At 32.2% G+C, this 21,159-nt stretch overlaps 2 protein-coding genes across 2 annotated transcripts; one reads left to right on the forward strand and one right to left on the reverse strand.

Moving 5' to 3' along the window:
* The first annotated feature begins 388 nt into the window (after positions 1–388).
* Positions 389–18,465, forward strand: Cad99C (cadherin 99C). Its single transcript, XM_015929891.3, has 15 exons — positions 389–977; positions 2,310–2,372; positions 3,285–3,427; positions 5,677–5,739; positions 6,070–6,159; positions 11,606–11,713; positions 11,812–11,925; positions 12,597–12,764; positions 12,956–13,357; positions 13,957–14,094; positions 14,162–14,320; positions 14,385–15,761; positions 15,826–15,953; positions 16,028–17,644; positions 17,735–18,465. The coding sequence occupies exons 1-15, from the start codon at positions 884–886 to the stop codon at positions 17,805–17,807; spliced, it is 4,737 nt and encodes a 1,578-aa protein (XP_015785377.1). The 5' UTR covers positions 389–883; the 3' UTR covers positions 17,808–18,465.
* A 137-nt stretch (positions 18,466–18,602) lies between these two features.
* LOC149094795 (abnormal spindle-like microcephaly-associated protein homolog) lies at positions 18,603–20,601 on the reverse strand. The gene is made up of 4 exons (XM_089265961.1): positions 20,212–20,601; positions 19,516–19,656; positions 19,257–19,406; positions 18,603–19,186 (listed from the first exon to the last, which is right to left on the reverse strand). Exons 1-4 carry the CDS (start codon positions 20,599–20,601, stop codon positions 18,974–18,976), a joined length of 894 nt encoding a protein of 297 aa, XP_089122087.1. The 3' UTR covers positions 18,603–18,973.
* Positions 20,602–21,159: the final 558 nt, after the last annotated feature.

The following is a 21,159-nucleotide window of genomic DNA, read 5'->3' on the forward strand; positions in this document are numbered from 1 at the left end:
AGTATCTTGATCAATATTTTCATTGTGAAATTAGGTGACAATCAAAGAGCAAATATTGTTTAATTATTAGAGTAAAAGGTCTAAAAAGTTTCTAATAAATTTTACCATATTCATATGATCGTTTGAAATATAATTGCAGTCAGAGGTTGAAAATTTTCTGGTTTACCTAATATTAGCTGTGACACTGGGCACTGTTTGGACTATTGTCTAGAAACGTCTTTGAGAGCGTTTTCCGTACTTAGAACTAGTAAATGAAAAGCAAATCTCCCCCAATTTGACTACCCCTGAACATGATGAACTAACTCACCTCCCTGAACTCAGATCTCCTCCTACCTTTAAATCTCACCTAACCACACTCTCTTGAACTGCATCAACGGGAAAGCGCAGCTAGCTCTCTCTATTTGTGCTTGAGAAATGAAATAGTCAGGTTAACTTTTGGGTAAAGTTTTTCAGAAAGTTGAACCAGATTACAATTGAACCAACCATCAACTTATTCACTTCTCGTTTACATTAAACTTTACAATTTATGACAATTTCGCAGCTGTTTAACCAATTTTAACTGTTAAAAATCAGTGAACAACATTCATGACCCAAAGGATCAATAATCTGTCACCATTACCATAAAATATGATTGTGCCATTTAGAGATTTATGTTTTACCGTTTATTCAAATTGTTGTGATTGATTAGTGATTAGTGGTGGACAGTTAATCAAACAATTGGATAATCATTTGACATCAACCATTGATAATTCCAAGGAATATACACATCGATAATCATGTTATAAGTTACAAATTACAACAAAATTTCATCTCTTCTCATTTGCCATTCCGTCATTGTTTCTAAGCCAAAAAAAGTGTTTTGTATTATCGGAATTATGCCAAGATGAAGGATATAAATTTTAACACACTGACCAGTCCATTGGTCTTAATTATACTTCTATTTATATCAGCAATTACTTTTGATTCTGTTGCTTCGCGTAAGTTTACCTTCAATATTTTTTTCGCATTTCTTTCGCTCTCTACTTTCATTTATAACATAACTTTCTTAGACAATCATTCAAAGCAAACCAACCATAAAATCAGATCATCATCATTATAACCATCATCACTATCATCATGCTTTAATCACTAAATTATCTTTGTTCAATTCAATTGTTTTTTCAGTTTAAATAGTGACATTCTGAACATTATGAGTGTAGTCCAAGATGAGTTTAAACATTATCATCATCATCTCTAACAATCAACAATATAAACAATAACAATACAGTTGATGGCTACTAAAGACAATGAAATATCAATGTCAAATAGTCGGCAACAATCAACATTTAAAACTGTACCATCGACACCCTAAAAGCGTCATTATGACCTTAAAATGGAAGGTAAAAAGTCATTGTTATTAAATGATTGAAATAGTTATCTTAACCAATATCATCTGCCAGAGTAAGTCAATTGGCAAGCTAGAATTGATAACAATTGGATTTGCCAATTTTTCTGTATCAACTGAATTTACAATTTTCAGAATTTACTTTTTCCAATTGACCTGGTTTTACCGTTGATGGTAAAATTGTTAAAATTATTAAGTCAATCAAACCACTGTAATAACAAACCATTGTATCAATGAGCCTTTGCCGTGTTGTTTTCAAGACAAAGATGAAAGCCATCGACAAATGGCGAGCAAAAATTAAACAAAAAGTTGTTTGTTATTTTACAATTGAATGAACATGGATAACAACAGTGATTCAAACATGAGAATCTCTATCAGTTCACCAAATCTGAAAATGTCATGGAAAACCGGTAAATTATCATTAAAAAATGACCAGATTACTGAATAAAAAGCTGAACCAAGTCACAGTTTACTTTCACTTTTTGATTAAAAGTAAATATTGAAACCTTAACAGATTTATTCTTAAGATGATTTTGATGATGATTTTAATGTTGATAAACAGATCAACATAAATTGAAAGTGACACTTAACTGTTAACATGAAATCATTCAAATTAAACAGTATTTTGAGGAGTCGCCAGTCAATTATAATCAATCAATGAGCTGATCATTTGTCAATCAATTTCTTAAACATAATCAATTAATCTAAACAAGTGTTTCATCTGAAAAGCAAATGAATTTTCAGCTACAAATATCAAGATATTTTGAGATACATTCAGTGTTTACTAATTGCTATTATGGTTTATTTGGTTTCCTCTGCTGATTGTCAATTGTCCTTTTGCTTCATCTAATCTATTTTCATCTTTTTTCATTATCCATATTCAATGACAATCAACACCAACCTTTAATTGTTGCGGTGAAAACAGTATGTGAAACCGGCCAAGGTGAAAAGGTTGCCATCTTGGAGATACCGGAAAGTCTTGGTCAAAGTAAGTAATTGTTTTATCATATTAATTAGCTATTTTGATCAAAGGTAAAATATGGTTTAAGGCTGATTCACAACCATTTACAATAGCCTTTACTGACCTTATCCATCCTCATCTCTCTCTCTTCATTCATCATCAAATATCCCTTTCTCGTCATAATCAACATAACGGTGAGAGTTAACCAGAATTAATTAAAGTAACCAAGAAAATGTTCAAACATTGATTCACAGCCTAAGGCTGGTTAACACCATTATAAACATCATCATCCAAAAGCATCAGAATCTTCTTGAATCTCTCATCCTTTTCCTCGTCATTTCATGTTTACTCAACATAATTAATCAAGTTACATTCAATGTTAAACATGAAAGGCCAGCTGAACTCTTATTTGTTGTCACTTTCATGTAATAATTAAATTTGTTTAATATGAAATTTAAATTGTTAATCACTGAGAAAGACATAATGTTGTCAGTTTTCAGCGAAAATAATAATCTTGCTAATAATAAAGTTTACCTGTTAAAAGTTAATCAAGTTGATGATGAACCATTACAAAGTACAGAAATAACCTGTTCTGTATTTTCCCGTCTTAAGGTCACTTGTAACAACAAGCGGAAAAGGCTGTTTCCCGTTATGTTTAGATGATGAGAAGATCAGAAAGTAGTAAAAAAGATGATAATCATCTTCATTATGATGAGGCCATGTAAGTTGTGCCATTTACAAAATACTAGTTCAACTCCCATAACTTTTTTATGATTACCTTTTTCATTGCAATTCATAAACTTAAAAATAAAAAGCTAATTGTAAAGTGTAAATTGTTATCACCCACACAGAGGGAATCAAGTTAAATCCGATTTTGATCATTTATTTCCACTTTTCTCAATCAAATCTAATTGCCCTTTCTCATCAATCTTTATCTAGGAATTGACCAGAAAACCAAACCAAGAGACCTTCCAATAACCGGAAATTTATCTCAAATTGAGTTAACAATCCTTTCGGAAACCCATCGATATTTCAATCTTAATGGCAAACAATTAGTCCTAAATAGGCCATTGGATAGAGACGTAAGTTTTTTAATAACGTATTTAATTTTAACATAATCAAAATCACAATCAACTCAATCCTTCGCAATCTTTCAATTTTACCTTCTTCTTGGTTTAAAGCTTGAAAGTCATTTTCATAGCGAGAAATGAAAAACTTTATAAAATGGAAATGCAATTTCAAAGAAGTTCAGAAAATAAGCAAAACTGAAAATGTTTCACAGAATTCAGAATTCAAGATCCAACATGAAATTTTTTTGAATTTCTTTACATTTGTTATTCCTTTGACTATCGATTCTCATTCATGGTAAAGACGCTTCTTCCTCATTAGAATCATTTATCTGAAACTCTTATCATTGTTGTCTTTATTGTCTCAAGTAACAATGAATTTTTGACTTTTTAGCATTTATTCATTGAATTTCAGCAATTTCCTGATTTTCTAGCTTATTTAAAGTCTTTTGCTTTCCAGTGGTTTGACTTGAATCCATCAATTCACACAAATTGTTTTTGTCGTTACTTAATCATGAATGTTGACAAAAACAAAGTCACTTTTGGTCTGAAATGAAATCTTAAGTGTTATTCAAGGTTGATTAAATTGCAATGATTAGGCGATAAACAAGTCAAATTTGACATAAAGGCCAACTTAAGGTAAATTGATGAATGCTGTTAATGAGACAACTTTCATCATCACTTTTCCCATTCAATTTTGTAGTGCAAGTTGCCAATGGGAATCGGCAGTAAGCCAGTGAACAATTGACTAAACTTGAATAAAAGGTGATATTTATCATCAAGGTGCATCAATTTGATTGTTAACTCAATTGTTTCACTTGTTGATTCCCATTTCAACCATTTTGCAGTCTCTGATTTATATTAGTCTGTGAGTCACTTTTTCTCATTCCACTTGTTCAACTTGCCCATGATTAAAATTGTTTCAATGTTAAACTTGACTTAATTCACTCTCACATCTTGTCATGTAACTCATGATATTTTTTTGTAAATTTCATCAGATTCAGTTGAACGATTCAAGAGAAAAGTGAAGTTTCTTGTTTCCAAACTTTTTCCAACTTTACCTTCTAATGATAATATCATGGTTGACAGAATTTACAATCAACATTAACTTCTCTTTCAATTTGTTCAGTTTGCTAACAATTTTTAATTATAATCCAAACCAGAATTACAATCAACAATTAATTCTGACCGACTTTTCACCAAAAAAATCCTTCAATTATCCCATAATATTTCAAACTTCAACTAAACATCTCAAAAATGAAGCTCAATTTAAACCTAATATCAATTTAAAAATTGAAAATGTTTATTTTCATTGCAATTAGCTAATTCAATTTACAAAGTTGATTAAAATCATGTTGCACGAAATCAACAATAAACTTAGAATTGTAATTTTACGCTCATTTTAATTCTAAAATTTGATGATTTAACATCTAATTGTTTGCGGATTGAAGCAAAGGTGTTGAAAATTGTTGATTGAATCCCTTTATTTGGTCAAACAGTTAACAGTTTGGTGAAAAAGTGAACAATTGAACCCAAAATTAGAAGCAAATATTGGCTGATTTAAGGCCATAGACTGCGGAAGCAATCGGATCAATAAGTAGGTGTAAGTTTTATTCTTGGTAATGGAGAGACAATGTAATTGCAGGTAAATATTTAAATATAATCCGGTAAAGTTTAGCTTATTTTCATGGATTCAGGTCAAAGAGTGAAGTAAACAAAAAAAAAGGTAAATAATCTGGAAAAAGGTTGATGAATGAAAATGGTGATAATAAGTGTAATAATGACAGACTGATGAAGATGATGTAAGGTCGACCAATCAAGCTAACATTTGAGGTTGAAAGCGTCACAATATTTCTTACTTTTCATCATCAACCTGATCGTCTTTACCTCTTCTTACGGAAGATGAAGATTGACCTGATGAAACTTGAAAACAATGGCATCGCCATCTTCATCTTTATCACCATTTTTAACTTCAACTTTATCACTGATTAAGGTAAAAGGAGGATTGAATTGATGTTGATTGTGTTACCTTGATTGTTTGTTTATCATCATCTATTTTAAGATGTGAGTAAAGGAAGCAACAAAAAATGTTTCTTTCCATTTCTTACCTTTATTCCGTTTCACCGCTCACTGTGTTTCTAAGGTAAACTCACACACCTTGATCTTCCTTCTCATCATCTTTCTCATCCTCTTAACATGTTCACATTTATCATTTTTTGTATTTTCTCTTCATTCATCTTTTCTCTTCTTTTCATCTCATACAGAAGGATGGTTTAACTTCAATTTACATGCAAATATCCTGTACAGAGAAACAAACTGGAATCAAGGTAATTCTGTTAGAAATTAACTTTTCATTGATCAACAATTAGGTGAAATGGTTTAATCACAATATCAATAACAAGTTGCAATTCAATACTAATAGAAGCTGACCAAAAAGCTTGAGCTTCAAACCTTTTAATATTCAATTTCAAACAAATTTTTCCTTCAATTGTTATTCAGCCAAAATTTGGGTTAATTTTAACTTCAATTTTATTATATTTAAATTGTCTTTTGGCTGTTTAACCAATTTCAATATTGACTACAAAATCAGTTGATCATGAAAAAGCTTTTAACTTTAGATTTATGATTCTAATTGTAAATGTTGTTTTTCCTCTTAGAAATCAATTCCAATTCTGGTTAAAGTGATGGATATCAATGATAACCCACCAATATTTAAACGTAATCATTACTCTGTAAACGTTTCAGAGGTAAGTTGACAATTTAAGCTAAATTTGGTTCGATCATTGACTTTTCAAATTGGGTTGAAAACGGTAACATTGATTGTTTTTGTATCATCATTACGATTAGTTGATGACATTAATTGTAATTATGAAAGATACTTAACAATTCATTAGAAAATCATTAGTAATTAAATGATTATTTAAAGAGTAAAAAAAGAATCAAATTAATTGTTCTTTAATTGTTTCATGTGCTTTGCAAAACTTTGATGGTTATAACTTGAAAAACTTGACTCGACTTTTAATTATTCAACATTTTACTTTTTCACTGATTTGACATTTGAATGTTTCAAAAAATGTAATTTATAAATTGTTGGAAACATTAGACTAAAGACAGTTAGGATCAACTTCAACATAATCATGTTAATCGTGTTTAAACCAACCTTGATTCAGTTGGCTATTGATAAAGGTTAACTTGTTTAATCATATTCAGTAAATTGTTAAACGATTTCATTTTCATTGCTATTAAATGATTAGCGAAACGTTAACGTGATATCAATAATAAAGATTTATTTATGGAGTAAATAAAGTATATTTCATGTGTAAATAGACGAAGGGAAACAATTTGATTCACTGTATAATCATGATCTTCACTAACTAGGTAATCATCTTAATTGACATCATTTAAGGAATCACGAAATAGACTCTTAAATCTCATTGATCATCATCATTACCATGATGACCTGTTTAACCCAATGTGAAGACACTGACATTTTGTCACATTTTTTGTTTCATTTCTCACAACTTTCCCATTTTGTTGTCGATCTGGTGAATGGCTTAAGAAACGACAAACTAGTTGTTGTCACAATTTTACACTTGATTCACAATCTATTATTATTATCATGGTTTCAATTGTAATTATGACCCTCACTTTATCTTCATCGTTCATCACCATCAACGATGAAATCTTTTTTCCTTCCAAACGCTTGTTCCATCCTCGTTAGTTTTAATATTTGTTTAGCATCTCTCCAAATGGCCTTAACATCTTTCCTCATCTAATGTCCATCTTGTCTTGTTTTACCGTGAGAAAAGCCTTCAAGAACCTTTGACAGTCCCTTGTCTTCATCTGCATCTTCATCAACCTGACCATCATTTTGTTTATTGAATACTTTTGTATCTTGTCACCACCATAATGGAAACAATTCAATTCTCATGTAGAACTTGACCTTTTTTTTCTCTTCCGTTATTTTTGTTGCCCTTTTTGCTGCATCTCTTTATGAATCCATTAATGATTTAATATAAGGACTCATCAAAATAGCTGAAAAACTCATCATTCAAATAGATATTACCTGTGCCAATAGAGCACCATTAAGGAAAAGTCTGAGGCTAAGCAGGTTGAAAAGATCATTAGACTGACCAAGTTAACAGAAGTTGGTCCGAAAATAAGATTCAAGTCTCAGAAAACTGCAATTTCAAGTCATTTTCTTCTTCAAGTGAACATGCGAAACCCAACTTTGAAATTTTGTATCTTTTCAATGTTCAATCTCAACAATCCATTATTAAGGTATGACCGATAAAGTTTGTCACTAGTTTTTTAGAATTGAATTGCGTCAGTTAGACTAGACTTACAGGCACCATTTAACCGTTGAAATAAAGGTACACTTCTCAAGCACATTTTGTGCAAAAATGAATTAATTTTGACCAAAAATTGCCAAGTTATGACCTTAAATGGACAAAGGCGTCGCAATCTGATTTTAACTTTACCCAAAAACCATAAATTTTTCAACTTCATACTAAGGCTTCGAAGAATCGAAAAATAGTGAAATTTGGCCTCAAAGTTATTGAAAAGGATGTAATTCTCTTAATATAACCCAACATAGATCAATTGAAAGGTCCAAGCCATCGCCAAAACTAAATTTCATGGACATTTGATAAAAAAAACGGGTCCTCAAGCTTTTTTAAAAAGACTTTTTTAAAAAATGACCTGGATTTCGAATATTTCGAGCAATTAACCTGGAATGAAAACATCAGCATCTCATAGACAGCAGTAAATTTACCTTATGACTTTTTTATTTCAACATATTACTCGAAATATTCGAAATCCAGGTCATTTTTTTAAAAAGTCTTTTAAAAAAAGCTTGACGACCCGTTTTTTTATCAAATGTCCATGAAATTTAGTTTTGGCGATGGCTTGGACCTTGTAATTGATATATGTTGGGTTATATTAAGACAATTACATTTTTTTCAATAACTTTGAGGCCAAGCTCACTATTTTTCGATTATTCGAAGCCTTAGTATGAAGTTGAAAAATTTATGGTTTTTGGGTAAAGTTAAAATCAGATTGCGACGCCTTTGTCCATTTAAGGTCATAACTTGGCAATTTTTGGTCAAAATTAATTCATTTTTGCACAAAATGTGCTTGAGAAGTGTACCTTTATTTCAACGGTTAAATGGTGCCTGTAAGTCTAGTCTAACTGACGCAATTCAATTCTGAAAAATTAGTGACAAACTTTATCGGTCATACCTTATACCAAGCATACAGTAATTGCTCCAATTGCTTGATATTATACATAACTTAATTAGCTTAATCATGTTTAACCAAGTGACTAAACACCAAATTAGTGCTTATTAGATGAAATTCAATTTGCTATTTACCATGTTAATCAATGTATCAATATGAATCCGTCATTAAACTGTAAACTTATAAGTTATAACTAAAAGTAACCAAATTGAGTTTCAACTTCAGTCTGGGAAACTTTTTCACATTAAAACTGATTGCTAGGTGAAATAGTTGAAAGGTTTATTGGGTAAAATCAAGTTTGACCATCAAAGCAATCAATATTTGTGACAATAATGCGAAACAAGCTTCATGATTGAAGCAAATGTCCAACTCTTGGGAAAGTTAAACATAAAACTTTCATACTTATAGCACCTGAGTACAGATTAAACTGTCGCAAACCTGTTGATTAGTCGATTCCATTTTGATTCTTACAACTAATAAAAATGATTGAATTGCGATTAAGTTGCGATTAATGTCCACTCTGAGTCAAAAAACTGAACACTTTTAACTTGAACCAGTAGTTTAATGATGCATCAATTTATATTAATAACTTGCTACAATTTATCAAATAGCTTCTTGAACACGCTTTTTTTACTCTCGTTTTCTCATTATTGTAAGCTATTTTAATAATCAAATGTCAGTCACATAAGTAAATGTGTTTTTTTTTGTTTTTATGTTTCTTCTTATTAAAGTGTGATTAAAACTGATGGCGATGATGAAGATGCTATTCATCCTTAAGGGTTAAATTATTTACATGCACTTTATTTAAAGATGCAAAGCAATATAATCTTTATTGTGGTTAACTATTATTTTCACCTTCTTATCCCTTCTTATGTCAGAACTTTTTCCAGGTCAATTAAAGGCGTGATTAATAAAAACAATTTAATCCAACCACCTTAATCATTTACCTCCGGTGGAGGTTTCTATTTGTATTAATAAACCAATTGGTTTATATTTAGAGTTTGTTTTGTCTTAATCTTAAAACTCAGCCTGACCAAACCTTACACTGAACAAAAAAAGAAGGCAAAATCAGCAAACAATAATCAGATTGAAGATGATTCAGATTTGTGTACAATTAAGCCAGTTGAATCAACTAAAATGATACATAAAAAGATGAACTTCTTAATTGCTCTTATTAATATCATTTGCAACTTTATCCAATCTGTAAACATTCAATATCTTAAAATCAAAATTTTATATCAAATGATTAATGTGTTCATGATTTATATTGCCAGTTACTGGGTTAATGTTTTCATCAGGAGTTGATTTACGATTATTGATCACTTCTAGTTCTTAGTCAATGACCAAATCATCTAAGCTTATTGCTTGCCATGATTTGTTCAGCATTTTTAAATTTCATTTTTCTATTCAAATCATGATTGGCTTTGATTTGCAAAAGATTGAGATTTTTCATTACAATTTCAATAACGAAATTTTAAACCCTAAATGTGATGAAAACTGTTTCATTTTTACCTCTAAATTCAGTCGTTTTTTTAGTAAAATCTTGTTATTCCATTTCATCAATATTCAGGTGAAAAATGCTCATAATGTGAATCTTAATTTCCTATTTAGTCAACAAAGATTCTTGAAAAACTGAGAAATCCAAAGCAAACAAAAGTCTTTTGAATATTGAGTTGCCTTTAACTGTTTTCTGGTTTCTGGTTACTTTGGTAAACTTGGTTTTGAAACTCTAGTCTTTGAAGGATTCATCGGAAACTTGATTGTTTTAAATAGCAGTTGATTTAAGTTACTAAATATTCAATAAACTTGTTCAGTGGTGACTTGGATTGAACTTTAACAATTGTTTTACTCAATCTAAGGATGCAAGCCAGGAGAGCTCTTAAACGTTACAATTGATTCAAACTTTTGTCATGATCTGTTCAGTCCAGAATCATTGGTTAATTTAACATTCAAAATGTATCACAGTCAATGTACAGCTATTATTAGCATTGAAATATAAATTTCAACTCCTATTATGTTTATCCATTGTTGTACATCAATTGAATGTTTTATTCAATCATGAAAATTGTCCGACTTTAACCAACCCACAGAAGTAATTATTATCAATGATATATCATCATCTGAATACTTTTATACTGTTATTAAAATAATGTTGAAAACCTTTTATTATTTTCATCTTCATTTATATTCAACAAAACAATAAATAAACTCGATTGTCTATTTTTATAACCTAAATAAGATTCAAGTTTAACAATAAGTTAACCATTACCGGTTTAAATTGTTAATTCAACGATTCTCTGCATCAAAAGCATTTAGTTGACCAAACTTGAATTTAAGCTTCATTTGATAATTAAATGGACCTCGAAACCCTTTTCCTCAAACCTTTACAAACATTGATTGGATTTGATTGAAAGATACAAAAGTTGATTCAAAATTTGATTCAAAATTTGATCATTTTTAACATTAAAATTTCATTTAAAAAGTCCAACAAAGCATAGCTGTTGAAATGAGTTTCAAATGTTAACCATTGAAACACTTGATGCAGTTAACAGTAATTGTTGGCCAAACAATTGCAATTGAAAAGACAATTTAGACCACAATTTATCTCTTTTAATATTGAACATTATTTTGACTATTTAACCATAAACTTGACCATATCTTCGCGTAACCTTTCAATTGATTTTTACACTCGCCCATAAATTGGCATCAATCAATCAACATTGAAATCACTATTTACAATAATTAGGTGTGCTTGGTCAGTACAATTAAAAATGATATTGATCTTGATAACAGTTTATTCAAAAGTTTGAAGGTTTCATTAAACTTGAAGTTATTGATTGAAGGAGACAAGAAAGTGTTTAACAAAATGTTGCCTTTTGAAATGAAAACCCAATTTGGTTGTTCAATTGAACCCAATCGTTAACAATGTTTAATCATTTAAATCATTTACTCTAGTTAACTCCTGTTGGAAGCACAATATTCAGAGATCTGGAAGCAATCGATGTTGATTCTGGAAACAATGGATTAGTTGAATACTCAACAGAACCTTTAGATGGAAGTCAGGTAATTAATTGTAACAATTGAATCCTATTTTCCTTTATTAATCTTTCTTGTTTATACCTTTTTTTGCCTGTTGATTTGACACTAAAATCTGGACTTAGACTGATGGATTTGGCTATTTTGAGATTAAGATGCCTCATCAAGGTTTGGTTACAATTAAGAAGCCTCTTGATTATGAGCAAACCCATTTGTATAAACTTAAAGTCATTGCAATGGTAATGTTTTGTTATTGTTTTTTTGGTCCACTTCTTTCATTGACCATTTCAATTATTACCTTAATTTTGATTGCTCGAGTAAAGGTTGTCTGTTGAAGGGTTAAATTGTTTAAATCAGCTTAACCAATCTAAAGTTGTGCGCTCTTTCAACTTTAATGGTTAACAAATGAAGCCATTATATTTACTACCAAATTTGTTGAGTTTGATTAAGATTAAATCGCTGTTCAAGTTACGGTTAAATGGTCCTAACAAACATTGGTCAGTTTTGGAAGCACTTTTCAGAGTAATCGTTCATATAAGTCACTTGGAAGAAGATGAATGATGAAGGCAAAAATTTCTCACAATTGTATCACCATTTTCATCTTCATCTTCATCTTCATCTTCACCCAGAAAAGTTTGAATGTAGCTCAATGAAACACAATGAAACCAATAACAAGTTAATCAAAAATTTTCAGTTTGTCAACCACTAAACCCATTATTTACTTGAAGATCATCTTTTTCATGTGAAATCATTTTTAATATTTTATAGTTGATTGAAAAGATTTAATTCCAGCAATTGTAATTCCAGTCAATGACTATAATCAGCTTTTTAATGCAATCTAAATTAAGGGTAACTTTTGTTGGTTGATCATCAATTGATTGTTAATTTTGTTTTCATTTCAATAAATCAGGATAAAGGTTCCAATGGATCTGACAGACTATCATCAACTACTGTTTTAACAATCAATGTAATTGATGGCGACGATCAAGATCCATATTTTATCAATAAAAACTGTCAACGCAAGAATGGCCGATGTTCAGAGGCAACTTATTTTGCTTCAATCACATCTGATTCAATGGTATGGACTTTTGCAAACTGTTATTATACTTTCCTTGACCATTTTTAATGGTTTTGCTAATCAGAATTTCACTCGACCAGTTAAATTGTTCACTTGCTGTTGAATTAAAACAGTAACTCAAGTTTACCTAATTGTACTTGCACTTTCAATACTAATTTAAGTTTACTTTTTGATTCTATTTGATTGTTAAGGTTGGAATGGTTTCCATTTTACCTGAACCAATTGCTGCTCGTGATGGTGACACTCTAAACACTTCGTTGGGCTATTCATTTGTCAACGGAACACCAGCTAATTATGGTGATTACTTTACAATTGATCGGACAACTGGACTGGTTAAACAAATGAAGCGAGTTGACAGATTGCTGATTAAATCTTTCAGCATAACAGTTCGAGCTGAACAGTTGGACAACCCAAAGAGACACTCGTTTGCTAAATTAATAATTCAAGTTGTTGCTGTCGATAAAAATCCACCAACTATTAAAGCTTCATCAGTTGATGGTTATGTACCCGAAGGATCACCTATTGGAACCGTCGTCTATCAAGACAGGCTGACCAAAGCTCCACTCAAGTTGACTGTCACCGATCCTGACATTGTAAGTCACAATTAACTTGCAATTAATTACAATTACTAGTCTTTCATCCTTTGCTGGTAACATCTGAAATAGTTGGGCTTGAGATTGATAGACTCCATTGAAAGGTGGAAATGATTTCTTCCTGGAAATCATGTTCTCTGGTTAATTGCTCCCTTATTCAATCATTTGATATATTTTAATTGTGACTGTCGCTGTCACCATTCATTAACAAATCAATATCTTTTTGTTTCCAACTTTCACAGTAAATCATTTTACTCTCCATCATCAACTACCTCAGGGTTGTTACTCTGTCCGGTGATTAGCGTTTTGTTTCATTTAGTTTTCTTAATAATTTAATGACAACGATGATGATGATTATGATGATGATTACAGTGATTGGAATGAATGCTGAAGTAATTATCTAAGTAAATAGCTTCAAGCTAAATAATGTTCACATTATGTTTACTTTTTATTTTCTTGGAAATTATTTACAGAATCAACAGTTGATTGCTTTTGAGTAAATAATGTAAAATTGATTTATTTGTTTCATTTGGTGTAAAGTCATGTTAACAGATAATTTATTTAATTGTCTCTCGTTTCCCTTCATTTTTGTATTTCAGGGTAAAGATGATGCTCCAGCAATTTATGAATTTGAAGTAACTAGCAGTTCATTTCGTGTTAATGGTGATGGCTATTTGATTGTGGACGATCCTAATCTGGACCGTGATCCACCAAACCCAAGTACTCACAAGTTTCAGGTAATCAATTGAAACATTTCCAATTGTTAACTGGACTGGTTTTAATTTCATCTCATTATTTCTTTAGGTAATTGCTCGTCAATTGGGTGCTATTAAAGGCAAAGACGCAAGTCCACCGATCACAATTAATGTTCATCTTGAAGATGTAAATGATAATCAGCCCAAACTGCCAATCTTGTCCCCAGTAACAATTCAAGCTGGTGAAGGGGCCAGAAATGTTTTCAAGGTATTTGTATTGATTGAATCATGCAAAGATCTTATCACTAATTAACCGTGTTTTCATATTACAGATTGAAGCTAAAGATCTTGATGAAATGGATTCTGGTCGATTGAGATATTCCATATTCCATGTTTCCAATCATGGCAAGGAAAGGTTTAGAATCGATTCTGAAACTGGACAAATTGAAGCAATTGGTAAACTAGTTGCTGGTGAACAATACAGTTTAACAATACTGGTTACCGATTCAAGTGGTAAATCAACCCAAGGTATACTTGAGGTTGTCATTGTTCGTGGACCGAATACTGGTGGACCAGTTTTCCCTAAAGAACGATATGAAATTGAAATATCGGAAGGAATCTCTGTTGGGTCAACTGTTATTACTTTAAAGGCTACTGATCCTGAAAATGATCCAGTTAAATACTCGATTGTCGAGAGAAACACCAATAAAGACTTTACCATTGATTCAGTTTCAGGAGTTGTTTATGTTGCTCAGCCATTGGACAGAGAAGAGGTCTCTTCTTATAATTTAATCGTCAAAGCTGAGGACAAAGATGGTCTATTCAGTACCACTTCTTTGGTAATCAGTGTAACTGATATTAACGATGAAAATCCCCACTTTCTTCGGTCCAATTATACCTTTAAAGTTGATGAAGGTTCGGTTGAAGCTTTTGTTGGTAAAGTGACTGCAAGAGATGCCGATATTGGGGAAAACGCTGAGGTTGTCTATTCACTTTCAGATGATCGCCATTTTCGGATAAACCCAAATTCTGGTGATATTTTCACGGCCGTTGCACTGGACTATGAGCGAACCAAGGAACATACATTCGTTGTCACGGCTAAAGATAAAGCTCCAAATGCTCGATTGTCAACTGCCTCAGTTACTGTAGAGGTTCTTGACTTACAAGATGAACTTCCAACCTTTGCTCAACCAGTTTACTCGGTTTCGGTTCCTGAAAATTATGCTAATCGTCATCTAGTCCAAGTTAAAGCAACCGATCCTGATAGTTTACCGTCTATAACCTACGTGTTACGAGACGGAGATAAGTCTCTCTTCTCGGTTGACCCATCGACTGGCATTGTTAAAGTAATCCGTGCTTTGGACTACGAGACTAGAGATTCATACAATTTAATTATCGGAACAGTTGAAAATGAATCAGACGATCCTAGAGCAACAACTCAAGTTTTAGTTACCGTCGTTGATATGAATGATAATGCTCCTGAATTTATTTCCCCTCCTTCGCCGATAAGGTTGCAAGATTCAGTTCCATTAGGAACCATTTTAACAACCATTCGTGCCAGTGATGCGGATGGAACAGCACCAGGAAATATTGTCCGATATAAAATTGTTGGTCGCGATAAAGCTCCTGCTTTCTTCATTATTGACTCAACTACTGGAGTGATCTCGGTTAAAGATGATCTAAGAAAAGATCCAGAATCGGAATACAGAGTAAGTTTCTTTGATATGTTGTCAAAAAATAAACTAAATCTCTTTGTTTCTACTCTTGATTTAGATTGATGTTGTCGCTAGTGATAATGGAAGCCCATCTTTATCGGCTACAACCACAATAACTGTCTTCGTTGACCATATTGCAACTCCTTCTCCTGATCCTGGACTTGGCTTTTCCGATTCAAAATATACGTAAGTTTTCACGAAATTGATTGCTTTTGACAAAAAGATGGCTTAATGTTGAATCTTTTTTAATTTTTTGGTAGCGTTGAAATGGACGAGAATGCTCCAAGTAATACGATTGTAAAAACATTGCCAATAATGAACAAACCAAGAAGTCACTTTATGTTTACCTGTGAAATTATTTCTGGTAATGAGGAGAATCGATTTTCAATCGTTGAAAATGGCAATCAGGATTGTGAGATTCGTGTTAAAGAACCCTTGGATTATGAACATCAATCTCGTTACATGTTGACTTTGAGGTTAAACAGTGTTGCTGGTTTATCTGGTTTTTCACGTTTAATGACTCAAGTTGCAGTAAATGTTATGGATGTTAACGATAATAAGCCAATATTCCATGTACCAGGACGCTATGCCCATCTTACTCGCGACAGATATATTGCCGCAATCTCATCCGATGCTCCAGCCGACTCTCAAGTTATTCAATTGAAAGCAACCGATGCAGATTCAATAGCAAACGGTATCATTACATATGAATTAGTTCCCTCTTCAGATCCACAGGGTAGGTTTAAAATTGAGCCAGGATCGGGTATTTTGCGAACCTCTCGACCCATGGAAGACATACCGCCAAGTCAATTGCCTCTTCGACTTGAAGTGATTGTCCGTGATAATCCTCAACTTCAATCGTCATCTCTTTCTGAGGCATCAGAGGTTATTGTTAACCTGATTGAGGATAAACATCGCTTAATTTTTGTCCTTCGAGACACATCCACGGGTAGAGCTCAAGAATCGAAGGAACAATTTCTCCAAATAATTCAAGATCGTACAGGTCTTATTCCTGGCTGGGAAAAGGCCGAGTCGTTAAAGATTCAACGCAATCATACAATCGAGTCTGATGTTACTGGAACTGATGTTTGGATTTACTTGATTGATCCATCAACTTTGAAAATACTGACAACTGATGATCCAAAAGTAGTTGCAATTTTGTCTGATTTTAAGGCTAAACAGTCTTTGATTCAAGCTTTATCCTCAACTCTTGGGTTAACATCAACATCCATACGAACCCCTTATGTGCCCATCATTGTTTCAACTGCTGCCGTTGTTCCCATCCCAGTTACCTCTGACATCAACAAGTTGGGATTGGGTTTAATTGTTTTAGCTGCTGCCATTGCTGTTTGTGGCTGTGCTGGTATTGTTTATCAGTGTGGATCAAGTTCAAAAAGTTCATCAACTCATAGTCCGATCGGGTCAACTCTATCTAAACCTGGAGGTAAAGTTAAAAGAGTCATGATGTCTCCAGCTCCACCAAGACTTTATGACCCCATCTACACAGCTGAAACAATTACAAGTTCATCAATTTTAGCCCATGGAAGTAAAGAATATGAAACTCAAGTTCTTCACATGGACATGAAAATCGACGATGAATTAGGTCGCAATCCCAACTCTTCATCCACTCCATTAGAGGGCGAAGCAACATCTTTAAGAGGTCTCATGTCAGTCAGAGATTTAATGTCTAACGTTACTTATATGCCAAGATCAAGAGCTTATGGCAATCACTCACCAAGTACAGGAACAAGTACAGTAACAATGTCTAATGATAAATCATCTTCAAGATCAAATAGTAGACCTGAAAGTTCGGGTTCATCCTCTTCAAATGAAGGTCTTAAATCAAGTCTTAAAACTCCACTTTATTACAAATTGTTGTGAGTATTTATGCAAATATAAACACATTGATGTGTTTGATAGTTATTTAAACATAATTTACTAATTCTGCTCTTTTGTCGCTTCCTTAGAGATGACAATCGATCCATGTTTACCGATGGAAGGTCACTTTTATCTCGGGGCGGAAAAACAACTGAATTGTGATTAGACTGTTCAAAGACGTTTATTACTGTTCAATGAAATTTTACTATTAACACTCGGATTCACTTCGTCAAATCATGATTATATTGACAAACAGAATGACTGGAAAATCAATTAAGATCTCTTCCGGTGCCAAATAATTAATCATCATTGTTGTATCTTGATTGTCACTTTGGATGTGAAGTTATATCACATTTACTTGAACCTTTTTGTGTAATATAATGTTTAGTCGTGACACGATGGATGGTCATTTATTCATTGAACCATCAATTCTGGTAACTATGATATAATGGACAGTAATGACAACAATTGACAATAAGATACAATATTTTACTTTAAAGCTTTATTTGTTACCAAACAAAGGCTCAACCACAATTGAGAATAACTACTGATGATTGTTAAATCATTAATATCATGAAATGATTATTTCCAGTTTCTTGTCACTTTCATCACAATAATCATCACCATTACCATCATTTTCATCTTTTAAATCACTTAATTTACATTGCCATTGATGATCAACAATTAAAAGTTGAACTACATTAAAAGTTGGATTGCGTTTCCCTAAAATCGGTTTCATTTTTTAATTTCATTTGTCAAAATGCAACAAAATTTATTGTAAATAAACAGTCAACTAGTTTAAATAAAATCGTTTATTCAATGACGCACAAATCTATTATTTAAACACATTGAGTCAATCTTTGTTTTGTGTTCTGCTTTTCCTTGTCTCTGTTTATATCTGTATTACAAATTTATAAAGAAAGATACTTTAAATTTTTAAATTAATGAATAAAAATGTGATGAGCTTACATGATTTATTAAGATTTATCATCTTTCAACAAATTATCAAAAATTAATGCAAAGAATAACCGTCAATCGAGTGAGAAGTGAAGTAAAATATGTCGTATTTTTTCAGCATACAAAATGGATTTGCTTGATTTGGACGTAAAAAAGTCAGTTAGAAAGTTAATGAGAATAAGTAAAATAAAGCGGATGCTTTGTTTTGAAATTAATATGGCTTATGAAAGGAGGTTTGGAGATTAGAATGCTTTGAATTAGCATTTTTCCGGAGTCTTGACAAAAATAGAAGACTTGTTAGCTGTGCAGTTCCAATAATGATGTGATTTGTTAAAAAATTTGCGATAATATGTATATGAAATGTTTGAAGATTAGAACAGTTTGCTTTTAAAAATATAATTAACATGTTCAAGAGCTGTGAAGCGATCAGTGAATTCGTATGTAACATTTTTAGCCGATGACCAATAAGGATAGAATACAATCTCTTTGGATATTTTACGTTTTTTGTGAGATTTGATGAATGAAGCTTCTAGCGCAATAAGACTCATCAGATTTTTGTTGATTTTTAGATCAGAGATAATGGCCTGAAAAGTAAAAGAAAAAAGTTTGATAAATAACAATTCAATCGTTTGATACTGCCACAATGATACTTACATCTCTATTAGAACTTTTAACAACCATCAGATAAATGAGAGTTAAACATTTACAAAATATGTTTTCCACTTTATTATGAACTTTTGCTTTTTCAATACAAATATCAATAACTGCTCGGCAATCTACGACCAGGTCCTGGGTTTTTTCAAACTACGACAAAGAAAAGTAAATATTGCATTATTAAAGAAATGAAAATTAAAATAACGGAAATAGGACGTTTTCTAGGATAGGAAAAATTTGGATTTGATGATTAACTTACCTTGACCAGACTCAATAAAATGCTAAAAGCATGCGAGATTACTAATTTGGAAGGTTCACTTCTATTTGAACTCTTGATTATATCTAGAATAGTATCCACAGTAGATGGTGAAGCAATTTTACAGCAAGATTCAGAAGATATCTTACAAGGGAACCGCGCCAATCATACCTGAGGGATTTTACTGTGCAATAGCGCAATCGATAGAGCCAACCTTCCATATAAACAGGCCAAATATCCTTTTTCTGTACATTGGGAGGTTCCATGGATTTTTGGTTTAAAGTTGAGCCATTTTTGTTTTAATAAAAATTAAAATTATGTAATATCAAGTAGCTGTGGTGGCGCAAGGGTTAAGGCACTTGCAAAGGTTTATGGTTCTTTTGGTTCGATATTTTTTTTGATTGATTTTGATTTAGGATTGTCTCTGAATCAGTTAAAACAATTACGTATCGACAAAAATATCGAAAAAAATTTCATAAAAATTGCCCCAAACGTGATTCGAACCAAAAGAACCATAAACCTTTGCAAGTGCCTTAACCCTTGCGCCACCACAGCTACTTGATATTACATAATTTTAATTTTTATTAAAACAAAAATGGCTCAACTTTAAACCAAAAATCCATGGAACCTCCCAATGTACAGAAAAAGGATATTTGGCCTGTTTATATGGAAGGTTGGCTCTATCGATTGCGCTATTGCACAGTAAAATCCCTCAGGTATGATTGGCGCGGTTCCCTTGTTAGTAGTGGTCTCCAAAGATGAGAGAGCGGCTTGTAATTGACAGAATTTTCGACAATTGATGAGCTTTTCAAATGCAATATCAGTTCGGAAGCCAAGAAGGAGAGCTGGCGTATCCTTAATTTGTGCAAAATCTTGGCTAGTATGATTTTGTAGAACAGGAATAATATAGTGTTTCTTTTGAGCTATCATGGCGAAATCCTTATGGAGTTTATATCCTCTCCAGTGTTTCTGTATTGTTGATGTTGCGTTATATGGAACATCCACAACAAATTTATCACGTCTATCAAATTTTCGTTGATTGATGTATGATCTCCACCACTTTTGAATCTTGCAAGCAGCAAGTTTCATTTTGGAGAATTGTTTTCGTGCTAAATATCCTTTCCAATGCTTTTGGATGATTAAAGCTGCAGCTCCAGGTTTTTGGTCTCTGTCATTTCAAGAAACTTGACATTCGGAAGAAATCTGCTCGAGTTTCGGGACAGCATCATTTTTAGACCCATCTAGTTTAGAATGATCAGGCTTTTGTGTCATCATAGCAAAATTTTTACGAGCTAAATATCCTCTCCAGTGTTTCTGTATTGTTGAAACTGCGTTGCATGGAACATCTACAACGAATGTATCACGTCTATTGGATTTTCGCTGTTTACGTATGATCTCCACTCCCTTTGAATCTTGCAAGCAGCAAGTTTCATTTTGATGAAACGTTTCTGGGCTAAATATCCTTTCCAATTTGCTTGAATGGTTAGAGCTGTGGCTTCTAGTTTTCGGTCTCTTTCATTCGTAGAATCTTGATGTTGTTTTGTATCAACACAATTTGATTGGCTTTTTTACAGTTAAATTTTGTTCAGTGGTATTGAAAGAAACTTGCTCGAAAGTAGCAGTACTATCAAAATCTGATGCATCAAT

Source organism: Tetranychus urticae, chromosome 1, assembly GCF_039701765.1.
Source record: "Tetranychus urticae isolate SD_2017Ah chromosome 1, NJAU_TeUrti_SD_1.0, whole genome shotgun sequence".
NCBI lineage: Eukaryota > Metazoa > Arthropoda > Arachnida > Trombidiformes > Tetranychidae > Tetranychus > Tetranychus urticae.